Source organism: Corapipo altera, unplaced genomic scaffold (assembly GCF_003945725.1).
Source record: "Corapipo altera isolate COAL_440 unplaced genomic scaffold, ASM394572v1 2b, whole genome shotgun sequence".
Taxonomy (NCBI): Eukaryota; Metazoa; Chordata; class Aves; order Passeriformes; family Pipridae; genus Corapipo; species Corapipo altera.
In genome coordinates, this window is record NW_020884874.1 from 11,097,907 (window position 1) to 11,123,994 (window position 26,088).

Sequence of the window (26,088 nt, forward strand, 5' to 3'; positions counted from 1 at the left end):
TTCTTCCCCAATCTTCACAGAGGTCAGGTGCAGGTGACAACCCTCTTACAGCACACAAAGGTTGCAGAGGGAACATTTGAAACATTAAGTGAAACAGTTTTGTTCTTGAGGTGGGTTGGGATTTTGGTTTGTTTTGCTTGGTTTGGTTTTTTTGCCAAGGGTGGAGGTGGTGTTTTTGTTTGTTTGTTTGTTTGTTTGTTGGGGGTTTTTTTGTGTGTTTTGTTTGTTCTCTTTTTCCATTTGTGGTTTGCTTTTTTTTAAAGAAAAATTGAGCTGATCCAATACAGGGAGAGATAACATGAGACTAAGGCTAACAGACCATTTGTACTTTAACTATCTCAAATAAAACAGAAAAGCAACACTTCACTATATGGGTACTATTGGAATGAGGAGGTTCTCAGTCCAAGCAGAAACATGTCAAAGAGTCCACTGCCAGCAACAGTTCAATTCCTATAATCCCCCGCACTCTTTTGTCCCCTTAAATACTGTATTTCAGTATTTCCACTAATTCTACTCCTATACTTAGTTCTAATTTCCAACAGAACCAGCAATTAACCCACGAAATATTTAAAACTAACAGCATCTTAAACAAGAGAATCGCCATCCTCTTTTTAAACTCCAGTCAAAAAGGTAACTAACACTTGAAGCAGGCAATTAAGAGTTCATAGTACTCTTTGTAAAACTGAATTACTTGTAAGGCTTCTCTGTAGTCATATATAGGAATAAGTCAGCATAATACTTACATCACTGGGCAGATTTACTATTAAAAGATTACTATGCAAATGCCAGGGAAGCACTTGTCAGCTAAACTAAACTGTATTAAAAAATCAGACTTAAATTTCTTGCTGCAGAGTTAGACATACCCTAATGGGAATCCTACAGGTACTTTCCTGGAAAAAAGAACACAGCACATGTACATAGGTGTTGAAAAACCCCAGTATAGCTCTCCTTACATGTTTAAAAATCTAAGCTTTATTAAGTTTATCCAAGAGTCCAAATGAAAATGTCCAGAAATATTAGAGATTAAAAAACCTCCCCAAAACATATACTAAAAAGCCATTAAGAAACTGTTCCCCTCCTATAATATTCAAGTAGTCCTAGTTTTAGCGGAAGTTATTCTCATTGGAAAAAAAGTCTAATTTGTCAATACATGACATGCCTTCAGAAGAGTCTTCAGTGAATATTCCTTTTGGACAGAAGAAATGCAGAAATAATTAAAAGTTGTGCATTGGAATTTTAACATGAACGAATCAATTGGGACATAGACCACAGCCACAGAGATAGAATAGTTAAAAAAGCAGCAAGAATAATTTTTATTTGAAAAAAAGAAAAAAGATTGAGTAGCACTGCAATTCTGCTAACTTCTGTGCTCACTGCTCTAAACTCTTGATACCAAAGCTTATACATTTCATCAAACATCAACCTGTAAGACAATTGTTGTAGATTGAGAAAGAAAAAAAGGGAACGGGTGCACTCAGGTCTCTGAATTCAGGCACCAGAACTAACTTAATGAATCAATGAAGGGGACAGGCAGTAAAATCCTTTCTTTTTAATGGGGACAAAGTTTTATGTTGGAATGGGCTTCAAGTGAAATCCAAACTTTCAATTCCTATCTTGCAAGCTTTGGAATATGACCACATACTGATTTCATAAACAGCAAATGAATCGGTCTTTTAGATAGAAACTGATGGTGGGAAAGGTTCTTGGAAAGCACAAGGCATGTGACTGCAGTTCTAAATGTTCACAGTAAAATGTGAGTTCATGCAACCACGTTATCCCAACATCCCTTCACCCATTTATTCAGCCTGTTCAAATCTCAAATGGGTTTACACCTCCTGCAGAAGACACCAAAATGTGTGGAGCCAATGAAAGCAACACAGTTCAACTTGCATGTTCACCACCTGTCCATTTATATTCACTAGGTACTCATAGATAAGTACAAGTCTGCTTAATTAAGTAGAGTTTTTCCTTATTGTAGTTCAATGACTGACAAAAGACAATCAAGTCCAATTTTTTTTTTTTTAATAAAGATAAAATTACAAAAAAGGTAAAATCAGCTCAGGAAAGGCAAATTACTTTAATAGATCAGTTTAGACATTTAACATAATAACTCACATCCATTTTTAAATACTATTACATAAAGCATGGTGAAGAAAGGAATTTCTGCCTCATAATTAGAAAACTCACAATACAACTTGCCAAAAAACAGAACAAAGCCATTTGAAAATAAATACAGTCCATGCCAAATAGTACAAAATGAAATCAGCAGTCTCTCTTCATACAAAAACTTTTCTCCTTTTAGGTATTCTCCAACTCTGGTATTATGTTCTGCAACTGATGAGAGGCTATCTTTTGTTCAAGGGTTGCTGAGCTGTTCTGATTTTGCTCTGTACAAAGGCAAAAATAAACTGTTAAGTTGTTTACTTTTTTAGAAATGCAATTTTGAATTAGAAGTCATCATTCTAAAATATTTAGTATTATGAGGAACTTAAAGTGATCGCTACAGAATTTAAAATATTATAAAGTATGGATTTAATTAATAAACACTCTTCAAAAAGATTACGTCATTCATTAATTAGTGTTTACCCTTTGGCGTCTGTCTTTTCACCACTGCTGTCCTTGGCTTTATCCTCCTCCTTAACATCTGAAAAATCACAAGATTTTAAATATACCAAAAGATGCAAGAAAGCCTTAAAATACTTAAGAAGTATACAGCATGACCAAAGTTGGGTTTTTTTGTATATAATTCTAGCCAGAGGGAATTAGCTTTTAAAAGAAGTCACTAGTTACATATTAACATACAGTGTTAAATACATCCCTCCAAAGGAGGGATCTGGGCACAATGCCAAGTGACTCAAAATGCCTCAAGGAAAGGTCTCTCTTGACTGGCCATAATGACAGCATGCAGTAATAAGACCCGGAGTTCTCATGAGCTCTTTGTGGTAGAGTTGTAACTTTAAGATGTATCCTGTTCTTCGAAAAATCAAGAGTCCTTGGAATTAAACTGTCCCTAGAACTCTATCCAGCTTCTGTTTCAGAGAAAATTAGTTGGCTCACCCCACAAACACAAACAGGAACAAACACTTCGTCCAACATATTTAAAGTGAGAATCCTTCTTATCTCTATTTTCATTGAGCAATAGAGATCCCTGGCTCTAAGATTTCAAGCTTGTGGAGAAGGAGCAATATCCCTTGTCTGAAAACACTATTCTAGTGTGAATAGTTGTATCTTGAAACTGATTAATTTAAAATAGAGGCCTTAAATATGATGGAAAAAATATATCATCTCAACAGCTAATCAACCGTTAACAGATAAAAAAATCTGTCTCCTGGTAGGACTGACATTTGCAGTTCTAAGTACAGGATGAAATCACATCAGAGTCCTACCTGCTTTTTTGTCCTCAGTCTCTTTTTTGTCTTCCTCTATCCTGGCTTTCTTTGCTCCTTTCTTATGATCTGCAACATTTCGTCGTCCGCCTTCTCCTTCATCTTCAGAATCTGAAAATTCTTCATCACAGGCTATGCGCTTATCAGATGCTCGAACTAGGATTTGGATTTATGATAATAATTAATCATAAAGTCCAACCACAACAGCCCTAATTAAAAAAAACCTACCAAATTAAGAATGAGTAATAATATACTACAGTAATTTAATGCTGATGAACTATATTATGGATTAAAACACTATTTTTCAAGATACTCTGGGTCTCTCAACAATATTTTCCAGAAAATAGCTTTACAGAGACACAGGGTGAGAGTGGGGAATATTTTAACATGTATCAAATAAACTTCAAACCCTGAAAACTAAATGGCAGGAGAAAACATTATGGTTTCAACAGTTCAGAAAATGGACAGAGCACCAATAAGAAGTTATAGAATTATTCCAATCACCATCAAAAAAGGTTAAATGTAGCAGAAAATCCTTGGCTATGGCTGAAGAACAACTCAAAGTCCATAGAAAGGTTATGGTAACAAAGTGAAGGGTAGTGTTGCAAGTGTGGAAAAAGGTCTCATATCAAAAAAGGAAATAAAAGGGTTTTTTCCTTAAACACTATATGTCACTTTACATCAGAGGGGGACATAGCTTCTGTCTTTTGGTATTCACAAAAAAGTACTGTATTTCTTTCGTTAAAATTCATTGAGATTTCTGAAGTATCTATTATAGGTTTGAAACTGCCAGACTGTTTTATAAGATGTATAAAGACATGCTCTTCCACTGCTTCGTTAGGCACTTCAGCAGGTTCAGATTTGCAGACAGACACCACCTTAAAACCACCAAGACTAGCAGACTAGTAGCAAAATGTTTCATGTAGGAAACAAAACTGCCAGTCTTCCAATACTGCGCATTGCTACGCCTAAGGTTCTGAACAATTAAATCTAAAATTACTATATTTCGACATGTTCTATCATGAAATGGTATTTCTTACTAGAAATGCGTTTGTCTGGATCTTCTCCATCCTCATCTCCACTGTCTTCATGAACAGCATCTTCAGGAATGGCCTGCATCTGTACACCAGGTGCATGGGGTAACATACGCAAATTCTCAAATAAGCGTTGCCTGCAAGTAACAGACAAGAAAAGTTATTACTTCACAGAAGTAACATTTCCTTGAATTTTGTATTAAGTTCTGGAAACTCTTCATTCAAATTTAACCTGCTTCGCTTTAGAGTCAGTTTCATTTTTCAATTTAAAAAAAATGTCATGCCAAGTTCAGAAAGATTTCCATCCCTATGAGATCATTAGTGTCCTCAGTGTACTTAAATATCATTGTCTTTGTACTTTTCAAATACTTATTTTAATTCAACCTTCAATTCCCCACAGGGTCAGCACAAGTGCCACCACTTGTGCTGAACTGGCAACAGTATTTCTCTGTTTATAATCAGCTAGAGTATCAACTTGGATAATAAACTACCTTCTAGTTTCTTAGAAAGAAAGTCAAGACACTTGAAGCATGATGACTTCTCAGCTGTGTGCAGCAATGACATCAGAGTCAAAAGTAACCCATTTGGATAAGATTCCTTACTGTCTGTTTTAGGGAGAACAGAGAGAAGTTCTGTCCTGCCTAAGCAACCTGATGTGTGGACATCACATTCCAAGCACCATGTGCAGGAGCAGGAAAGATAGTTGGCTTCTCTTGGGACTCAAAATTATCATTCCAAAGTGCAAGTAGAAAGCAAGGTTTGGCAAGCATCAAATATCAGCATTTGCAACAATTATGTCAGTATCTTTCTGCAGAATTTGAAGAGCTAAGAGGCAACTAGTGCTTTTTTGGAATCTTTACAGTCTTTGCCTCTGTTTAAATCACATGACCTGGCACAGTAGTTTCACCAATCCAGGGAGCTCTGTAAAGCCAGGTCTCTATGAAAGCACACAACAAACTGAAGGAGAGTCCTCTGAAATGAGGGGTCAGTGACCTTGTGGGTGCTAGTATAAGAATGTGAGATTGTGTGTTTTCTATTGACAGAGATACAATCTGTACCCAGGGATGCAGCAGCAAGTTTTGCAGACTACTCGTACCACAAAGGCTCAACAATGTTAAACATACAGCAAAGAGCCTGGCAGATCACCAGCTGGAGTACTACATTACCACAGAGAAATTCTGTACAGTTATACTAGTGAAAAATAAGTGTGCTTTCCCTTCGCCCTTGCACATTACTAAAAACCCTTTTATTTGATAGAGATTTATATATTTGTGCTATGAATACCCATCACAGTCTATTCACCAATCACTTCAAAAATTAGTATTTTAACCACTTTGGTGAATTTTGCAATTTGAGAGTTTAAAAGTTATAGTAGTACCGGCAAACTTATACAGGTAATTTCACATCTTTATTCATCTATTTTTGGTAACCAAAAGAATTCCTGTGCACTGTTAACAGCCTGTTAAAACTTGCAGCAGGGATGGCGGTTTATTTTTTTAAACCCAGAGCAAGGACAAACCATGGTAAGCAAAGAGTACTTTAGGCTAACCAATTAATCTTCTGTCAGGTCAGTACAGAATCAATTGTACATATTCATTACTCCATCCCTGAAGTAAAATATTTGTTTCCAATCAAAACTTCAAGATGTGAGGAGTATCAAAAGTGGCACTGGTTAAAAACACATACCCGTCGTAGCTTGGCAATGAGCACTGCTCAAACCTTGTGGATTTGTCAACCCACAGTCATTTAACTGCCTGCACACATATCATTGTCTTTCCACAGTTTTGGATGTTCAAGCTCACATATGACGTTTTATTTTTATAGCTGACAGCTACAAAGAGTGACAGTCTCAGTTCACGTTTAGATACAGGGCTGAGAATTAGAAATCTTAATCATCACGGCACACCAGCTTCCTTCCTGGCAGGATAAACTTTCTAAAAAATTAAAATGGAAACTCAAGTAAAATGGTCATCTTTTTAGTTGTTGGAAAAAGTAAAAATCCAAGCTGGGTCATAAATTTTCATATTTATAGTCATAGGACTTCATAAGCATACATACTGTTGTAGGAAGAGAGTTCCAAAAAACCCCTCTTTTGACAGAAATGAAAAACATGTCAAATCTATTCAGTACTTATTTTTAGTGTGCAACAGAGAAAGGCATTCAGTTTTCGAAACTGCCTAACAATTAAACTACTGGAGAAGCATGATCCACATGACCTACCTGATAGGTAAGATAATCATTACTTACTTGATCTTCTCCATATATTCTGGTGTATTCTGATTAGTCATATTTGAAGGACTAATATGAAGCTTGAAGTCTGGCCCAAAATATTCAAAGTAGTCGTTATATGGCAATTCTATAAACCAAAAAAACAAGACAACTTTGTGATCCAAAAAAGATTTTAAATACAACAGTAGATTTGACAGAGTTTTACTTAGAGAACTATCACAGTTGAAGCATTCAGGTAAGCAATACTTGAGCATTACCTGAACTGTTCAGTGTTTTCCCTCTATATTATTCAATGAACTTAAATTTGCTGGTAAAACACAAAGTGAAAGATCTCCTGTAATCACACATTAGAACAACATAAGTAATAAATTTGATAAAATAATTAAAAATGCTACTTCTGCAGGAAAGAAGATCAACTGACGATTTCTTGTAGCTGCTTTCAAAATTAGTCCAGTTTGAAAGGTTTGAGTGAACAATTCAAAATATTCTTTCAGTAAAACTTTTAATACCCATTACTAGGTTGAAGATCACAGCTAATTCAATATCCTTGGTAAGGGCTGTACAGTGCTACCCATGTCTGTTGGTTTTCTCCCTTAACCCACTTTTAATATTTTCACAGATAATGGTCCCCTGAGTGGAACACTGAATCACCAAAATGAAGGTGACGAAGACTTGATAGCCAGGACAAGAGTAGTATTTTATATTGAATATGACTGTATCTTTCCAGATAAATTAAGAGAAATCTAAAAAACCCCATAGAACCCTTAAGAAATATGACACTGAAATCCATTTTTAATTGAAACCTTTATCTTTCTTCATCTATGATTATTACAGGATAAGAGATCTTGTTAGGTGGACAGAAAGCACACGGGAAGATTAAGTTGCTATTGCAACATTTAGAAACGCACTTCTATTTCTCAGAACAGATTAAAGATAACAGTGACACAAAAAGTTTACAGGAACGTTAAAAAAAAAATCCAAAAAACTTTATATGCACATATATAATTAATTGAAAGGAGCATGCTAATGGAAGAAAAAAATCCCAAGATAAGGAAATACTACTTTCTCATCAAAAGCTTTGACTGACAAAGAATATATGTTGACAAGAAAGATGGAAAATATATATCTTGAAAGGCACAGTCCAAATAATCTTTTCTCAATGACAACAGCATTCCACTCAATGGACAGAAACACTGAATCTACCAAGTGATACATGAATAGCAGAAGTTTATCAGCAAAAGCTGAGATCCATCATGGAAAATGCCAGTGACTGATGTGCAACAAACCAGCCCAAATAGCAATTTTATATAAAAGGTATTCCAAAAACGTGTCCAAGAGCATATCTGGCCAGAAGCAAAGTGAGCGCAGGATCTTTGGGGATCTTCCTCAGAAAAATTACTGGTTTTAAATTTTTTTAGATAGCTTGTGTAGCCAAAATTGAGTGAAATGGAAGAGTGAAAGTCCATATACTTTCACAGCTACTTTTAAGTCAGATACAATGAAGAAACAGTAGTTTTACTACGTAAAGCAGACATTTGCATACTTGCTAATTTTTTATGAATACCATGTCCATGTTGCAGCAGTATATATTCTATCATACTGATGATATTCATACTAGAAATACTTACAAGTAAGGTTCCGTAAGTTTTACATTTCGAATTTTCAAAAAATGATCCACTCACTTAAAGCTCTTGCTAAGGCATAAAAAAGCCCGAAATACTTATGTTTATTTAGTGTATAAGATACTGAAAATTTATTAGCTAAATCCTAACAGTAACTTTCTAATAGTTTATTCTAAACTGATGCATTAGAGCTGTCTACAGACATATCTGCTATCTGTTCACTTAAAATCTCCCATGATTATTTCTTAATAAAATATTAATTTGAATATTAATATTTACCATTAGGAATTTCACAATCTAAGGCAACAGCAGTTTCATACGTCCAGCATCGAGCAACATTACGAATTGTATACCCTCCTCCTCCTAACATCAGCAACGGCAAGTTAAAAGTCTTTACAACTTCCACACATTTAGCATGACCTGTCAAGCAAAAAGGGAGTTGACAATATATGCAAAATAGCTATTGAACAGAAAAATATATAATGAACTATTTAATCAGACATATGCAGTCACACTCAACAAGTAAGGACTGAATTGATTCAAACAGAACTGTCTCCCCCTAGAGCTAAGCACGACCTCACAAGAAGTCAAGACCTACAGATGAGAAATGTACAAAACACAACGAACATCATCCACCCCAGTCTTCAGAGATGCATGATGGTCTGTTGTTGCTCTGAAACGATCTTAGAATGTTCAGTGTTTTGTCTTTTCATAACTCATGTCATACACAATGACAAATCTAGGGACAATCTCTCAATCAAATGCAATGGGGGAAAAAGGGAAAACAAAATCAGTACTTGGTCCTTTCTACTTCTAAATTTGAACCTGTATTAGAGGTTGCTAAGTCTTGCTTACAGAGTGAACTGGTGCCAAGACAGTACACACTCCGGGGAGATACAGCATACTGAAAGGCATCTGTAGGAGGCAGCAGCTCTCTTGGTTTCCAAGATATGTAAGATGGAAAAAAATCTGAGCTGTATGGGCAACTGAAGTAGCTTTGCCACCTGGTGCAAATCAAGAAAAGAACCCTGAAACACTGCAGACCCAACAGATACTATACTGCATTTTGTTGCCTACAAAACTCTAATTGTCTCATTAAAGAAACCCCATAAAAACAAGAAAATCCAGAAAATGAATGATTCCAATAGGCTGGATTCAAGGCTTAGCAAAAGTTCAACATACATTTAACGTTTTGTCACTTAAGTAAATAATAATAATAATTATAATAATAACAGTAACATTTATGCTATTTCCTAAATTAACATCTTATCCCAATTTTGAGAATCACAATTTTGGATAGAAATTTAAGTAATCCTAAAATACAGTAATTCTATGAAAATTAATAAAAATTAATGTAAACATTTTGCTCAGTATAACAAACACCACTATAAATTTAACAATGCAGAGAGTCTTCTCGTTTCAGTAATACCTATTTTACACCCAACAAGGTGTTTGATGTTTAACATCTGTAGTCTAAGTGGACTACTAACTAGTTTTATTATTTGCCCATCACTGTCTGCGTTGCAGACGACTGTTGTCCTGTCATTCCAGGATGCTGCTTTAAAGCTATAGAAAGCCTGTACATAGAAGAAAGGGAATCACTTGAGTGGCTAGGAAGCACATGGAAAACCAAGCTTCTTAACTTTTTTAGATGGACAGAAAGAAAGAGGCAACTTCTGGGTTTCTTTTGGCCACCCCTGTATAGCAAAGAAAGAGGTGATTAATCACATTAATGAACAAAATCTTTGTGACTCCAGTCCTCATCATGCAAGTGTCTCGAAAAAACAGTATAAGGGGTAGAGGTTTCTAATAAGTAAAAAGTTACAGACGACAAACAGACACTTTTCTGTTTACCTTTAACAGTAAGATTAAAGCATCCCAGCCTGTCACCAGACAGTGAATCTGCTCCACACTGTAATACTACAGCACTGGGCTGGTACATCTCCATTACTTTGGATATAATCTACAATTGATATAAAATAGCAAGTCATTAACTGACATTACGAAAATAAAATTAAACTAGCATCTCTGCAGAGAGATTAAAACCAAAAAAAAAGTACTCACTGGTTTGAATATTTGCCCATATGATTCATCATCTATACCATCCCTCATTGGAAAGTTGACAGCATAGTATTTGCCTTTTCCGGCACCAATGTCCTATATGCAAAGATGACAATACTTTAATACAAACACAGAATGCTATCATGGAAAAAATCTACACAAGTCTGCTGAGCTATCATTATACATATCTGTGAGGAATAAAAGGCAAAGTTTACTTGGTTCATGTTTTCCCATAAAACCATTTTGGAGCGCAGGAGTTATACACTAAGCCTAAAATAGGAAAAACACACTCATTTTTTTAATTCAAGGATTTAAGACAAAAAGACAAATAGTAACTGTTTACTCTGGTAAAAATAGTTAAGCAAAAGCAAGTATGAAAACCAAGAAGAGAAACGTGATAAGCATGTTTTCAGTGTTGTATAGAAGATTTGGACTTAAAGAGGTTTTTAAAACCATATTATTTTGCCCCAAACATAAGATGAGGAAGCAGCTGCAGCATAAGGGAATGAAGAAAAATCAAACTGAGGCCACTTACAGGTGCCCTTGAAGAAACTGAGACTTTTTAAAGAAACAAACAAAAAAGTAGATTATTCTCAGTTGCATCAGGTGTCAAGACAGGAACCTCAGTAGTTTATCCTACCAGTTTTCCTAGATAACCTATGCATTAAGAGAAAAAGTTCTTTGCAAAAAAAATAATCAAGTGAATACACCCCGAATCCATCCACACAAAGATCTCTGCTTGACCCACATTTGCATTTCTTCCCTTTATTTCATCACCAAGACAGAAAGAAGTCTGTCTTGGTGACAGAAAACTGCTCTAGTCTACAGAGCAGTTTTCTGCCACTAATAAAGGTGTAGTGGAGCAGACAGTGAGAATTGATCTGTTCAGTATGACTGTAAACTATTATCAAACAGCGGCTCTGCAGAAAGATCTGCATTTCAGGTCCAATATCCTTGAAAAGCTACAAGTCACATGTAGGATAACCCAGCAATACAAATACTAAACTTCTCAACGCTACCTACTGTAAGAGTCATGGACTTTTTCCCTCTTCCTGAACAACACATCCTTAGCAGTAAATGCATCAGTAAAGTGTCACTTCCAGTAAATATTTTTAACTGGAGTGAGTGAGGGGAAACAGATGGACATGGGGAGGGCAACAAATGGCCCAGTGAAACATAAACACAGGGCTAACAGTTGACTTTCTTTGCCACCAGAACACCATTCATATTTCATACAGTATTGCAAGACTAGTGACACTGAAGACCCCTGCTGAACGCAACTCTGGATGATTTGAAGCATAAATTATCCACAGTCTCCCAAAGTGAATGATCTAGGCTTTAAGATGTTGAATTTTCGGAGGTGATCACAGAATCACAGAATGTCAGGGTCGGACAATGAGACCTCTGGAACTCATCTAGCCCAACCCCCTGATAACGCAGGTTTCACAGGATCACACCCAGATGGGTTTTCAGTATATCCAGGAGACTCAATAACTTTCTTTGACTACTAGAGTGTTCTTGTCACCCTCAAAGTGTTTCTGTTTGTGACCACTGCCTCTTATTCATTCACTGAGCACTACTGAAAAGAGGCAGGTCCCATCCTTTTGACACCTGCCCTTGAGATTGATGAGGTCCTCTCTCAGTTGTCTTTTGTCCAGGATAAAGAGAGTCAACTCTGTTAACCTTTCCTCATAAGAGAGATCCTCCAGTCCTTCCATCATCTTTGTTGACCTCCACTGGACCCACTCCAGGAGTTCCATGTCTCTCTTGTACTGCAGAGCCCAGAACTGGACACAGTACTCCAGATGTGGTCTGTACAGGGCTCAGTAGAAGAGGAAGGATCACTTCCCTTGACCTGCTGGGTCACATTCTTCCTGATGCACTACAGGACACCATTGGCTTTCTTGGCCACAAGGGCACACTGCTGGATCAGGGTTAACTTGTCCACCTGGACCTCAGGTCCACAGAGCTGCTTTCCAGCAGGTCAACCCCTAACCTGTTCATGGGGTTATTTCTCCTCTTGCCTTGCTTTATAGATTAAAAAAAAAGAAATCATTAAATTGATCTTATCCTAAAACACAGCAAAGTCAAATGTTCAGACTATTTCCCACTAAACAGAGTAGTTGCTTGAGCTACTCAACAGATGTTTTCTGTAACTGATACTTGCGCTGGATATAAAGACTAAAGAAACAATATAGCATTCTGGTAGCTTCCCATTCACCTACAGATCAAACTGACTCATTTGACCTGGGCCTCTGTGCAAAGCAACTTATCCGTCCATGTATATAAATGACAAAATTAGTGTTATGGTCTAAGATGTGTACAAGGTCAAATAACTTACTAAGGACACTGGAAGTTTAGACTGAACAATACCTTCAGTAGAAAATGGATGAATGCTGATGAACTAGAAAATCTCACTGAGATTCAGCTACGCTGATGGAGTAGCAATTACAAAATTATTATCTGAGACACAATGTAACTGAATCAAATAAGTGTATCCTGATCAGCAATCTAGATCAACTAAAGAATGACAGAAACAAGCTGGGAAACATGCTACCGACCAAAAGAAACTTAAGATTTGGCTGTTAAAGTTGATAAAAATAACCACCAATGGCAGATCAAGTTAGGTAGAAGCAAGCAGCACAATACTGGCCTCCAGAAGGAATACTGACTTTTCAGAGAAATAGTTCTCCCTTTAGTTCTATTTGCTTTTCAAGCTCTGGACATCGGGAAAAGCTATTTTTTTTCCTATGGGGATATAATTATTGCAATAAAGCCTGCTAAAGACCATATGCAGAAAACAATAATTTCAAAATACTAGTAGCGCAGAATAAAAGTTACCATGCCTGAGGTACTGTTTGTCACTGACACTGTGCCAAAAAATAAAAAACCCCAATAACATACAATATTCTTCTATTTATTTCAACTGTGTTATCTTTAAATTCTTTGTTCTGGGTGTGGTGAGGTGAAGAGTCCATAAACTTCTCTGTCAACGGGAAGTGCTGCTTCTAAAAAGCCAACATATCTAGCCCTTCAAAAAAAAAAAAAAAAATCTAGCCAAATTCAGCAACAACAGCTTGTCATGATAAACATCCTGGTCTGAGTTGCCTTTTGTTTGAAGCACCACTACCACCTTGTGGCCAGTCAAGTTAAACCACACAGATAAAAACTCTAACCTGATTTCTACTGAAATCAATTTAGAACACAGTTTAACAGAATCTAACAGCCATAATAACATTCAGCTCCAACAACCACACTGAAATGAATGCTTAGCATCCCACTGGGTTAAAGCTCAACTTTCACTTACTCCTGTGTCCTCTGGGTACAATCAGCACACTGGAAAGCACACATTTCAGGAGTGTTAGCCAAAACACAAACATTTGTATCTCATGAATCAATTTAAAGATAGTAGAAAAACAGTGAATTGTTTCCAGCACACCATTTTTGTAGGCCAACTTTTCAAAACTGCTTACAATTTTTAAAAAAAAGTTTCTAACTCTGTGTATAAACTGATGTGCAAAGTTCCTAACACCAGAGGTGCAACTTATCCTGAGAATACCTCTGATAAAAGAGGTTTAATTTATGAGTTTGAAGCTAGGAATATATTAATCCTAATACTTGAAATACTCTTTCAAGTTGTGAAGTAAAACAATTTCCTCTTCTAATAGATAAAAGTCTACTATGAGGAATGACTAAAAATTAATATGAGGCCAGGAAAATTGGGTTTCCATTCTCAGCTTTGCCAGAGATTCTACAACAGCTCAAATGATAATTCTTCACAGGCAAATGCTCCCTCCCTCAGGCTGCTACAATGTTCACTACATAACTGCTTGTGGGGCATGCTGAAGTTCTTAGGTAGTGAGCATCATGAGAATTCAAAACAAACTTCATGACATAAGAAATATTCCAAAAATGAGCCAACTCATATTACTAGGCAAATAGAACACAGCACATTTAAATTGCAACTGAAGCTTTGTGACTATTAAAGGTGTGAAATGTGTTATTCTAAAATCTGAAATAAGTTTTGAAGGCATGTGATCCCCAAACAGCTACTTTTCACTGTAGATGCAGAACTGAAATGTATAGATAATTATAAATATACCAGACTGTCTTCTTAGAAACATCTCCAAAATCTGAGTGCATTAAACTAACGATATTTGAACAAAAAATTTCAGCCAATTTATCCAGAAATTAAGGTGCTGATTACACTTAGAAGTCCCCACTATCCTGTATTATTTTTCCTAGGATTCCTTAACAAATCTATCACTCTAGACCAAAATATTTTCTGAAAACTTACTGCTGTATACCATTATTGGACATAGTTATTGTAGCCTAGTGCTAAAACAGTGTCGACAAGGAAGAGAGTAAGAGAGAATTTATCATCAATGAAATTTCATGTTTAACCTTACCCTAAGGTCTCCAGTGCCTGGAAAATATTCTCCATACTTATGGAATGATACTGTCATGACACGATCTGTGGTATAAAATGCTTCTTCAACACCATCACCATGATGGATATCAATATCAATATACAACACTCTTTGGTGATACCTAGGAAGAAAATAACATGAGAAATCATCATTATCTCTTATATTTATAAAAGACTGATACTGAAAAAGAAAAAAAACTAGTGAAAAAACCCACAACCAGACATTAAAATCCAAGATTACAATCATGTTGATGATTTTGGTTGAGGCAATCATATGCTCTCAGAATTCTCAGTTCAGTTTGAATAGCAGCATTATTAAGTTTATCTTAATCAAAATAAGTAATGTATCTAGTATTTACCCCAACTCATCTCTCTCTGTAGAAGCTGTACCTTGTGCTTCTGCTCATAGCATTCGTTGTTCACATCTGCTGAATTCACCCCTTTCACATGACATTTCTTTCTTCCTTGTCAATAATTATCAACAGTCTGTGTTCCATAAGCCCCCCAAAAATAAATTAAATACTTGTTTTTCATTGACTTTTCTTCTTCACCTCTCCAGCTTGTAAAGATAGGGACATTCTTACTTTCGAGTGTATCACACTTTCTATTTGCAAAAATGTATTACACTACTGTTTAGTATTTCCTTAAATACTGCAAGTTTCAGGTCATTTGGGATGGATAAAGAAACCAGTGGTTTGAAGCCTTACAGTACTAAAAACAGTATCAGCCCTTAAACTCTATGTTTTTTAATAAAGAACAAAGTCTGTCAACATCAGAAGATGCATTTTCATCATGCTTTGTGCAGAATATGAGTCTGAGCAGCCATAATTTTGGAGACAGTCTCCTATGGTTATATAACCTGTAACTATTTGCAAGATTCCTTCCTTCACATTCACATTAAGCTAACAAAAATTCAGGACTGGACCACAGAAAATCATATCACTTTTCATAGACTGTAGAGATAGTTCCTGAATATGTGCTGCACATTAAAAAGTATGTCTTAATATGTTAATATTAACTACTTTTTTAGTCTCTTTAGAAACCTTTTCCATCTCTAAACTTCCAGATTACAGTTGCTTCCCCCATTCCTCACCAGCAAACTCAGCTGTTCCATTCACAAGAATCAAATACCTAGAATATTTATTCTAATAAATGAGATTTATGTGTTATTAGAAGGGATACAGTCTTCTGAAGTGGTAAAAGCAACATTCAGGATTTGGAATTTTAGTGAAACATTACTGCTTGGAGTTAATTATACGATCACTTTTTCATTACTCCTCATTTTTTATTTTGCAGTCACAAAAGCACAGCTGTTATTTCACTATTTATTCATAACAGCCACATTAATTCATGTAATAATCCAGGAAAGCTCAGTGCACGATCTACCCTGAACATTCCTGTTTGGTTAGAAACAACTCAAGTGATAGGAAACAAGCAGGCATATTGTGAAACCACATGGATGTAAGATTATGAGCACAATGACTGCCCTAAGGGGTCAGGGTAGTGATCCATCTAGCCCACTATTCTGTCCCCCTGAGTAGATTAATATTTACAGAAAGCAAGTAAGCCTATCCATTTTCTGAATTCTGCTGCTCTAGTACTTCCCCACCATCTAGACTTACAGCACATGGTGTTTTACATGGTGCACTGTTGCTTGGATCTTTAACATCCATTTGCAGATCTCTTGTCCATGATTACGTTTAATCCCTTTTGAACCTTGTCGCTGTCTGCTTCCTTAAGCCTCCTGTGGCAACAAGTTCCAGAAGTTCACTATCCTCTGCATAAAGAATTATTTCTAAATATCTGTTTTTAACCTATCTCCTACTAGTTAACTTTTCAGCTTGCCTGTATTTAAGTTTGAACATCTTGATGAAGCCAAACCAGGCAGAGATTGGAGTCTTCTTAATTGAAACTGTAGAAGTTTAACATGGGCTATGAAAACTCACTGAAATAACTACAATCCATATCTTCAAACATTTAAATACTTAAATTTGACACTTTCTATAATTTTACCTTGTTCCCATCACAAACTTACTTCAGTAACTCAAGGATGGCAAGCACAATATCATTGACATAACAGAAACCAGATGCCTCCGATTTCTTGGCATGGTGAAGTCCTCCAGCCCAATTGACAGCCATGTCTGTTTGTTGTCTGTTTAATTTTACTGCCCCAGCTGTAAAAAGACACACAGAAGAATGAAAGAAAAGGGAGTCAGAAATTTCTGATGGCCTTTAAATCTGATACATGAAATAATATTTTGGTTTTTTAATAAACTGATCTTAGAACTGATTTCCTATCAACACTGAGATACTTAATATATCTCATTTTACAGTCTGTAACTGATATATTATAAATAATATATAAATATATTAAAAAACCCTTACACTTGCTTCAGTTTTAAATACGCTATCAAAACTTTAAGTTGCTGACATAAACCTACTAAAGCTACAAAAGAGCTGGCAAACAACCTAGACTTACCAACAGAGCCTCCAGTTGACAGCTGACAAAACTCAAACAGGCCATCAAATACAGGACAATCTTCTCCAACATTAACTGTGTAAGAAATGTATTACTTTTTCAAAACACCATTCCAACAGCATTGATATATACATGGATAACACAGATGCATAGTTCATTCAGCATTTTAACTACTTACCCCCCACCCCACTTCATTTGCCAGGCTAAATTTCAAACACTGAAAGCAATACAGAATCTTTATAGTATAAGATGACTTCAAACTATCTTCTTTTTTCTTTTTTTTTCTTTAATTCTTTTTAGTTTCTGTGGGAAGATTTGTCTACTCATTAACAAGAAGTTCGATGATTTTTAGATTTTTGAAGAAGTGTTGATTAACATAGGTCATGTTAAGAAATGCACAATTACTTAGAAAAATAATTTGCTGACAAAAAAGCATCATAAAGAGGTTACAATACTGCCTTTAAAATTGATAATAGTTGTCAAACTGCATTCCTAACAGCACTTTGAGCCTATTCCTATAATTAGAAAAATAAATTAACAGAAAGAGTGAACAGTGAAAAATGTACAATTCTTACTAGCTCCCTTCAAGAGAAATTAATAACTTCTTTTCTTGACTTAAACACATTTTAACACATTAATTTTTACTTCTCTACTATTCTAAAAGCCATTTGTTTTCAGAAAGATTTTAAGGTACTTTCCTAAACAGCTCACACATAAAGTTTAAGTTATGCATTAAGCCTTATTATTAGTAGTAGTATTTCACATCTAGAATACATCCTGTGAGAGGAGAGGCAAAAATTCTTACATATGCTTAAAGAACATTTTTTCCAAGATGGTTGGTTTTAATGGAAAAGTCCAAAATAGCACAGCTAAAGGCAGGTATATGTTATTCTTGTTAAGAGTATTTCTCTAACTTCTGTATTGGTGAATATTGAGCTTTAAACAATGCTAACCATCAAAGCACACGCACATAGATTTAGCCTAATGTTGACACTTACATCTCTGCATTTGCTTGCTGTACTCAGACATATTGTCAGGCCTTATTGATCGGAGAAATTTGATATATTCATCACTATGGTACTTGGTCATTTCCTCAGCAGTTGCTTTGTGGGGTCGCTGATAACAAGAACAAATTAAAGAAATAATCAGAGCGCTCCGCAAAATCAGCTAACAATTGGCTAAGACAGGTAATTTGAAAGAAATCTCACCCACTTTGAAATGAAAACAGTGAAGTGACAGAGTGCTGTTTTACAAAAAGCAAGGGCTACTCTGTTGTGAATATACAACTTCATTAAATACTGCTTCACTTTTAAGTAAAAGAGCTCTGAATACACTAAGTATTCTCTGTTTCCACTTTCACCTCCCTCATTTGTCTGACAATACTTCAAGATCTTTAAAAATAACTAAAAACACTTCAATGGATATTCTATTGCTTATACTTACATAAATTTCCATTTTTCTGTATAAGCCATAGTTTAGCAGCAAGTTATGGGTCATTCGGATCCTGTGGGGTTTCATTGGATGCCCTTGTCCATAGTAATAGTTTCCAATATCACCTGTCAATATTACACAGAAGAATAGCTATTCATATTACAAGTTTTCATTGCCACTTAGAAGAATCATTCTCAGAAGATAAGTAAACAGGTACGATTCCAGAAAACAAACAAACCCCATAAAGGGAGTACAGTCTATTTCAAAAAGGCCACAAGGAAAACAAACTGTTGTATGTCAGAAACAAGAAAGAGAAGGTGAAAAAGAGCCTGAATCTAACATTTTCACTACAAGCAGACAGTAGTGAGAGAGCAAAGACTACAAGACATGGTTTCAAATCAAGAGTGACGTTCTGGCCCAATAATGGGCCAGAACTGAAGAATAAATAATGGGAAACAGAACTGGAATTAACAAGGAAGTAGAAACTACTGATGACATTGCCACATAATGCCACAACAGAGGCTGTAGTAAAACCTACCATTTTGCAGGAGCTGATTTTAAGATCCTCAGCCTGTCCTGAACTACTAATACTAGCAGTTAACATTCCAGAAGTCAGCTTCAGATCCATTGTGGCAACCACATGCACAAATATTCCCCAGACACCTGCTGCTAGAGATCCACAGTAGTTTAACAAGAACCTTGTAATCCAGATTATCCTGGCTCTATCAAATTGAAGAGCAACTAGACACACAATTAAAAAAACAAATTTGACACTCATTTCCAAGAAAAGAATGTCTGCTCTCATGGGCTAGTAATAAGTTTTCTTCCAAGCTTGGGTAATGTTAGAACACAGACAACCCAATTTTGAGCACTGATATTCCTGAGACATGAACCATTTTAAACAGAATGGTTTCCGGAAATGTAAATGAGCCTAAAAATTATGTCCAATTGTCAATGGTTTTTAGCTGCAGAATTCTATAACATCTCTTCACAACAGCACCTCTCTTCTTTTTGACCAAATTTCCCAATAGGATTACTGAACTTTACCTTCTTTAACTTTTTACTTTTCTTTCACATCCTTCAACATGCTCTGCCTTGTCCACTGGGAACAAAAGAAACACTATTTTCACAAAGTCATACTATTTTACAAATTTTGTCAGTCAGAGGCAAGAAGAAGCACTACCACAAAAACAGTTTTAGTTTCACCTCTTCAGTATGAGCTTTGTGGAGGAAGGGTAAATGTCAGCTTAAGGTAGCATCATCAGCTACCAAGAAAAACAAATATTACAGTAAGATTATAAGTCTCAAAGCATTCTAAAATCCTTCAAGTTTTCAGTTTTCAAAGTGACAAGGAGAGTAAGAATACTTAAGAAAACAGATATAACCTAATGTAACATAACAAGGAGGTATTTGGAAAAACAACCCCTCAACACCTAGCTCTTTGCCATCCCATAACAATAGAAACACCAAGTCTCAGCATGAAAAACTTGGAAGAGCTTGGACCTTCTAACCTGGATACGTAAGTAGAAGGTTAGCACTTTCTGTTAGTTATTAAAACCTGGAGTCTGCAGGTACTTATTGCAAACCTGAAGGTTTGGTCACATGCAGATCAAGAGCAAAAGGTATTAAGAATATTAACAAACTCCTTCCTTCTGCTAAAAACATTTTCAAGCATTTTATGAAAGAATACCTTTTATATTTAGTGTTTAGGAAAAATCTATCACGGTTCTTTGAAACTAATGCCTAGAAGATGAAACCCAACAATTCACTAGCTCTACTTTGTTTTTTGAAGTTAAGTTCCAGATTTAAAAAAAACCTTCAAGCTAGTAAGAGTTTAAATTGAAATTTTTAAGACTATAGTGACTATAAATAATATGATGCTTTTGAGGAAACTTCATTCCAAATGCATTTGTGGCTTAAGGAATGGGTTTTTTTACAGGTCACTTCATTTTTAACTACTTCAGCTTATATAGTCCTTACTGACATTTTAGTCAGAATGCTGATGGACAGGAAAGTAGATAATTAAGAATTATTTTGTATCTTAAGTATAATGTAGAATCCACTACTTTTCCCATATGTAATAGAGAAAAAATAAAATTAACAAGTTTCTCAAATAAAATTGCAACATATCCTTCAATATTCTGCAATTATTCAACTAAAAAGATTCAAATTTATGCATATTCTATATACTATACACTGCAGTAGACACTTAAATAAACAAATCAATAAATTAAGCATACTTTTTAGCTGTCACTTTATTTTTTACCAGAAAAGAGAATTTTAAAATAATTGGCACATTGGTAAATTTAATGGGAGTTTATTTAATAAAACAGAAGATCTGTGGGTGAGTATCTGGCAGAAGCTTATTGATCCTTCCAGATTAGAGGCCAGCAGTAGCAACTAGCAATAGATATCAATATAATACACTTCAGCAACAAACAATACAATACCATTTATATCTTTCAGGTCTCAACATCACCAACAAAAAAGGGTTTTGGCATTAGCCTCATTAAAAAAAAAAAATTCAAACATATGGACAAGAAGTCCATCAAGTTTCAAGGGACTATAGTGATGTCTATGTAGGCAGGGGTGGGGAAGGAAAAGATACACAAGAAGTTCCTTTTTCTTCATTAGCACCTTGATTTTCAACTAACATCACACAACAAAGTGGACCCATCTTAGACTCATCATCCTGTGATGAAGGCAAAGGTGTCAAAAGTCTCTCCTCCTTTGCCCATTGAAAAAGAAGGTGGCTTCCTGGTACAAACACTTCATCCACTGACCCTGAAATTTATGTATCTCGTCTTCATATGTGACAGCCTTATTGGGGCATTTTGGGGACAAAAGCAATGTGTACCAAGAGCTAGTGTGTGTGAGGATGGGACACTGCCCTCACTAATGGAGCTAAAAAGCTCTGCACATTGTGCCAGCCTAACTCTGACTGAGGTATGCTTGTATAAGAGAAATGGTTACGGTGAGGCCAAGCACACAAGACTATTACTGCAGATAATATGAGTACTTGACCCTAAACTTATTAATACAAAGGTAAAAATCACACAGAAGTGTTATGAGCACATTTATATCACTTACCAGTGTGGGCACACACAGTAAGCGCAAAAGAAAAGAACGTAACTGAATGAGGAAGCGGAGGGAAAAAATGCAAAGTAGTATATGTAGAAAGTTTGCAAATCTATTAGTCTTTCACAACAAGGCTTTGAAGACTGAAATTTACTGTTTTATATCAGTAAAAATGTCAGCTAAATGGCTCCCATTGAGAAGTAGCAACACATAATCTCTGAAAAGTTGAGTCCTTAACTAAAGACACAAACCAAGTGCCCATTTAATGCTAGTATGAGTTCACTGCCCTGTACTGTTCAGCACCTGATGCAAAATATGATACCAACAGGTGACCAGAAGACCCACCTGAAGACTGTTATATACACTGTCAAATCCTAAGTTCAAATATATATATATAAAAAAAATTGTTTCTAAATTCGTACAATTTGCACGCCCAAATGAAGAGCGCTAACAAATAAACTGATTCTTTTGATGAACATAAGTTTTAGACGCCCACTTCTCTATCTGAGACTTTAGCAAGGCCTACAGATAATATTCTAAAACACAGAAAAATACAAAAGGCTGCATGTCCTAAAGGAACTTTAGTTGTGTCCAAAAACATACAACTGAGCAACTATGTGCTGCTATGTGCCCAAAAGAGTATATTAGTCTCTCCAGTTACTATGATATACAGAAAAATAACACCACTAAATTTACCCATTACAAAGCAGTTTAAGTGCCTGAATAGAAGCAAGATATGACATTTATGCTTGGTTTTTTACTTTGCAACTTGCAAGTTACACTACTTCGTAACTTTAAACAGATAAACTGTTATGTACACAACCACATTGCTGCTTATTTTTAGTTGCCATGAATGATGAGGTATTTCAGAACTGCACTATGAGCAGAAACGTAATTGCGAAAATGGAAACCACGTGGAAAAAAATATCTTAATAGCAGCAGTTACATTGAATTGACTTCAGCAATAGTAAGAGGTAAACTCACGTAAAGATGAATGTAAAAAATACCATCAAACAAACAGTTATTCAAACAGGCCTAAAATTACTGCACTAGTATCTGAAAGGCTGGGCATTTTATTCTATTTTTAAAATTAAGCCAACAGCTGAAGACTAGCAAAGCTCTGACTTTTGAGTCCTGAGCAGAGGATGGACATCATCACCTGGTTTGGAAGCCACTGCACAAACTATTGATGAATTTCCAGAAAACACTTCAGTTTAAGTTAATTTTATCTGCAGATGTAAGCTTTAACTAGAGATGCTATTTAAACAATGTCCAACTATAGCAGCATACTGCCCTACTAAAACAGGTTTAGTCTTGTCTTTATGGGTGGAACCAACCACACTCTGATGCAGATCTCTCAAATTTTTCATGAAGGTAGAGCCCTTTGAACACCCACATTAACTTCTGCACAAGCAGAGATCTAAACAATACTGCTAGTGCACTGGCATGGAATAAATACATTCACTCACTGTAACCATGTGAGTTGCTGCGTGATTCTCTAGAACTGTGCTTTGCTGTACAGGAGCACAGAGTTGGAAAGACCATCTGGGTCCCTTGCTATGGTCAACTGTACAATACATACACTTATCTAGGAAGAGCTGAGCTACCTGAGCCACAATGTTGCAAGACCGTGACAACAACCTGAAGGTACTTGGTAAGAGACTAAAGTAAAAGCTATGATATCCTCCCGTATCTAGCATGGTTCTAGGCAGTGTGAGGAACACACTTCGCTAAGCTAAGGCCATACACATACTAAGACTAGAAGCACGTATTAAAAATACTTCAAATAAGATCACCAGAGTATTTTAATTGGTAGATTTTTACTTCTTCCTGTAGTATACTGGCTCAAATTTAAATGAAATTCCTGACTTGAACACCATTACAAGCAAGGAAGATTCCGGAAACTGGATGTGGTTGGCTGTCTACTACAAGTAAACTGTGGGTAATGAAATCAAGCTTTGTCTACTTAAAGTTTATTCGTTCTGAGTACAGTATGAAGGCTATCAAAAAAACGTTAACAGCAACACACTGAGAAAACTTGGCACTTTTTAAACTTAGTACACCCAGGTTAATTTAAAAAAAGCAGTCTTAGATGACAACTACACTGAGTTTCACAAAAAGCATGGAGAAATTTATTGCATCTCAGAAGATAAGGGTATATGCTTCTAGAACTTTTCAACACTTTTTAGTGTATACTTTGCAAGAAAGAGAGTAAAAGTATGTGTGGAGGGCTAATTGTGACAAAAAATGGTATTTTACTTCAGTTATGACATGCCTGTAGAGATACACCACTATCTCAGTTGTGTGCTTGAGATACGTTTCCATTTTTTTGTTTTGGGTTATTTAGGGCTTCAAATACTCCCTTTGCTGTGATTCAATGACTTTGATGGTACAATACAGTTACAAAACACTCAGAATTGCCAGATGAACCCCACACTAGCATCAGGAATATTTACTGCACGTATTAACTCTAAAATTTCTTCTAATAGCTCTGTTTCCAAAAGACATGTAAAATAACTGTTGGATTTGGCAATTAAATGAGACATCAAAAGTATTCTAAAGCTCTTTCTGTCATATATAAAGCATTTATTTTAAGTTACTTTCACCACAGATCCTATTTTCTCTGCATTATTAACTGCTTTTATCCTAGTCTACATATTCAAGCAACATATGAACTTCAACTGCCTTAAGCTGCCATTATCCTACCACCTCCAAACTTCTTCCTCTTCCAGTTTCTCTTCACTAGCACAGCTTTTTGGCTGTTAATGTGAATCTAATCCTAGCATCGAGTATCAAAATTCAGGGATCACAGGAAGACTGAGTATATCAATATCTAGTAAACTATAGCCACTTGACTTAATTAAAAAAAAATAAGGAGCAAACTTACAAAAAAAAAAAAGAAAGCAAACATTTGCAGAGAGAAAGCCTCTAAACTATCACTGCTGTCTTTCTTTCAACAAGGCGAAAAGTGATTCCTCTTCCCTAGGAAAAGCAAGATCCCAGCTTCACCAAAATTATCCCTAACAGGGGCCTCCTTTCCCCTTTAGGCGGAACAAAGAACCAGAGCTAGCAACAAAGAGAAGGGGGCGGCAACCACCACTCTGCCTCCTTTAGTGTGGTTAAAAAAAAAAAAAAAAAAGCCAAGACAGGCCCCACAAGATCTGCCATTTTTAAAGAACAGCAGATTTGCTACAGCAACAGACATCTTTGATATCTCAGTGGGTTTAGCCACTCATCTTCATTTCCAAAATGGTGAAAACACCAAAGCCCTATGGCCAAACATCCTCAACCTCCGTTTCCTGGCTACTATCAAGATCAGTCTCAAATGCCATTGCACAGAATTGTTACAATAGGAGGCAATTAAAAAAAAAATAAAATAAAATCTCTTAACTAATCTAACCAACGAGTTTACAAAAAGGGATAAACCAACTGAAGCTCAAGAAGAAAACAAAAAGTTCTTGCCGCTTTGGCCAGAGAAAACCTCAAATAAGTTGCTGCAAAAAACCAAGCACAAGCTTCACGTATTTCTTCGCCGTTTCTAGCAACGCAAATCACAACCCCCTGTGTCCCCAGTAGACAAGCGTGCAAATTCAGAAGGCCTGCAAGCAACTTAAATTTCACTACTATTAAACACCTACGCACACAACTTTTTGCGTTTTTCAGGAAGGCAAGCTCGTGGGAGCCAGACCTCTGCTCCGATGCGACCACAGTTTGGGGAACTGGTGGGAGCAGAGTCCCCCTGCCCCTCCGCACCGCACCCTTCGGTCTGAAAGCCAGAGAAAGGGAAAGGCCTCAGCCCAACAATCACCAGGTGCCGGAGCTACACATGGCCTGGACTTTCTTTGCAGAGGAGGAGCCAGACAAGGCAGCTACTCCAACGCCTCCGTGCTCAGAGGATAGAGGGGAGTGTCTCAACTTTTCCTTTTTTTTTTTTTTCTGGGGGGTGTGTGTGTGTGTAACAATACACACAGCACTCACCACCGGGCCCGGCAGGCCCGGCAGCTCCCGACTCGCACCAACACCCGCAGCCCCCCCTCCGCCGCCCCCAGCCCGGCGGCCCCGGGGCTCGGGAGCGGGGCACGGAGGGGAACCCCAGCCGCCACGGTGCCGGGACGGGGGGACCTCCTCCCGATGGGGAACGGACGCCCGTGCCGACGGGGCCCGGGGGCAGAGCCCGCCCCGGGCGGCCATTAGAGGGGCACCCCCCGCTCCTACACACGCGCTCCCGCGCCGGCCCTGCTCACCGTCGTAATAGTAGCAGACTTTCTTCTTGCCACCGCCCTGACTGTACGCCATAGGGCTGCCGCGCCGGGGCCGAGGGCAGGGAGCGGGAGGCCGA

The 26,088-nt window shown here is 36.7% G+C and overlaps 1 protein-coding gene across 1 annotated transcript; it reads right to left on the reverse strand.

Annotated features, from left to right (window-relative positions):
* Nucleotides 1-1,880: 1,880 nt before the first annotated feature.
* HDAC2 (histone deacetylase 2) lies at nucleotides 1,881-26,088 on the reverse strand. The gene is made up of 14 exons (XM_027633841.1): nucleotides 25,994-26,088; nucleotides 18,684-18,796; nucleotides 18,239-18,356; nucleotides 17,241-17,315; nucleotides 16,797-16,935; nucleotides 14,742-14,883; nucleotides 10,336-10,428; nucleotides 10,126-10,234; nucleotides 8,551-8,691; nucleotides 6,668-6,776; nucleotides 4,427-4,557; nucleotides 3,387-3,542; nucleotides 2,587-2,644; nucleotides 1,881-2,387 (listed from the first exon to the last, which is right to left on the reverse strand). Exons 1-14 carry the CDS (start codon nucleotides 26,043-26,045, stop codon nucleotides 2,357-2,359), a joined length of 1,467 nt encoding a protein of 488 aa, XP_027489642.1. The 5' UTR covers nucleotides 26,046-26,088; the 3' UTR covers nucleotides 1,881-2,356.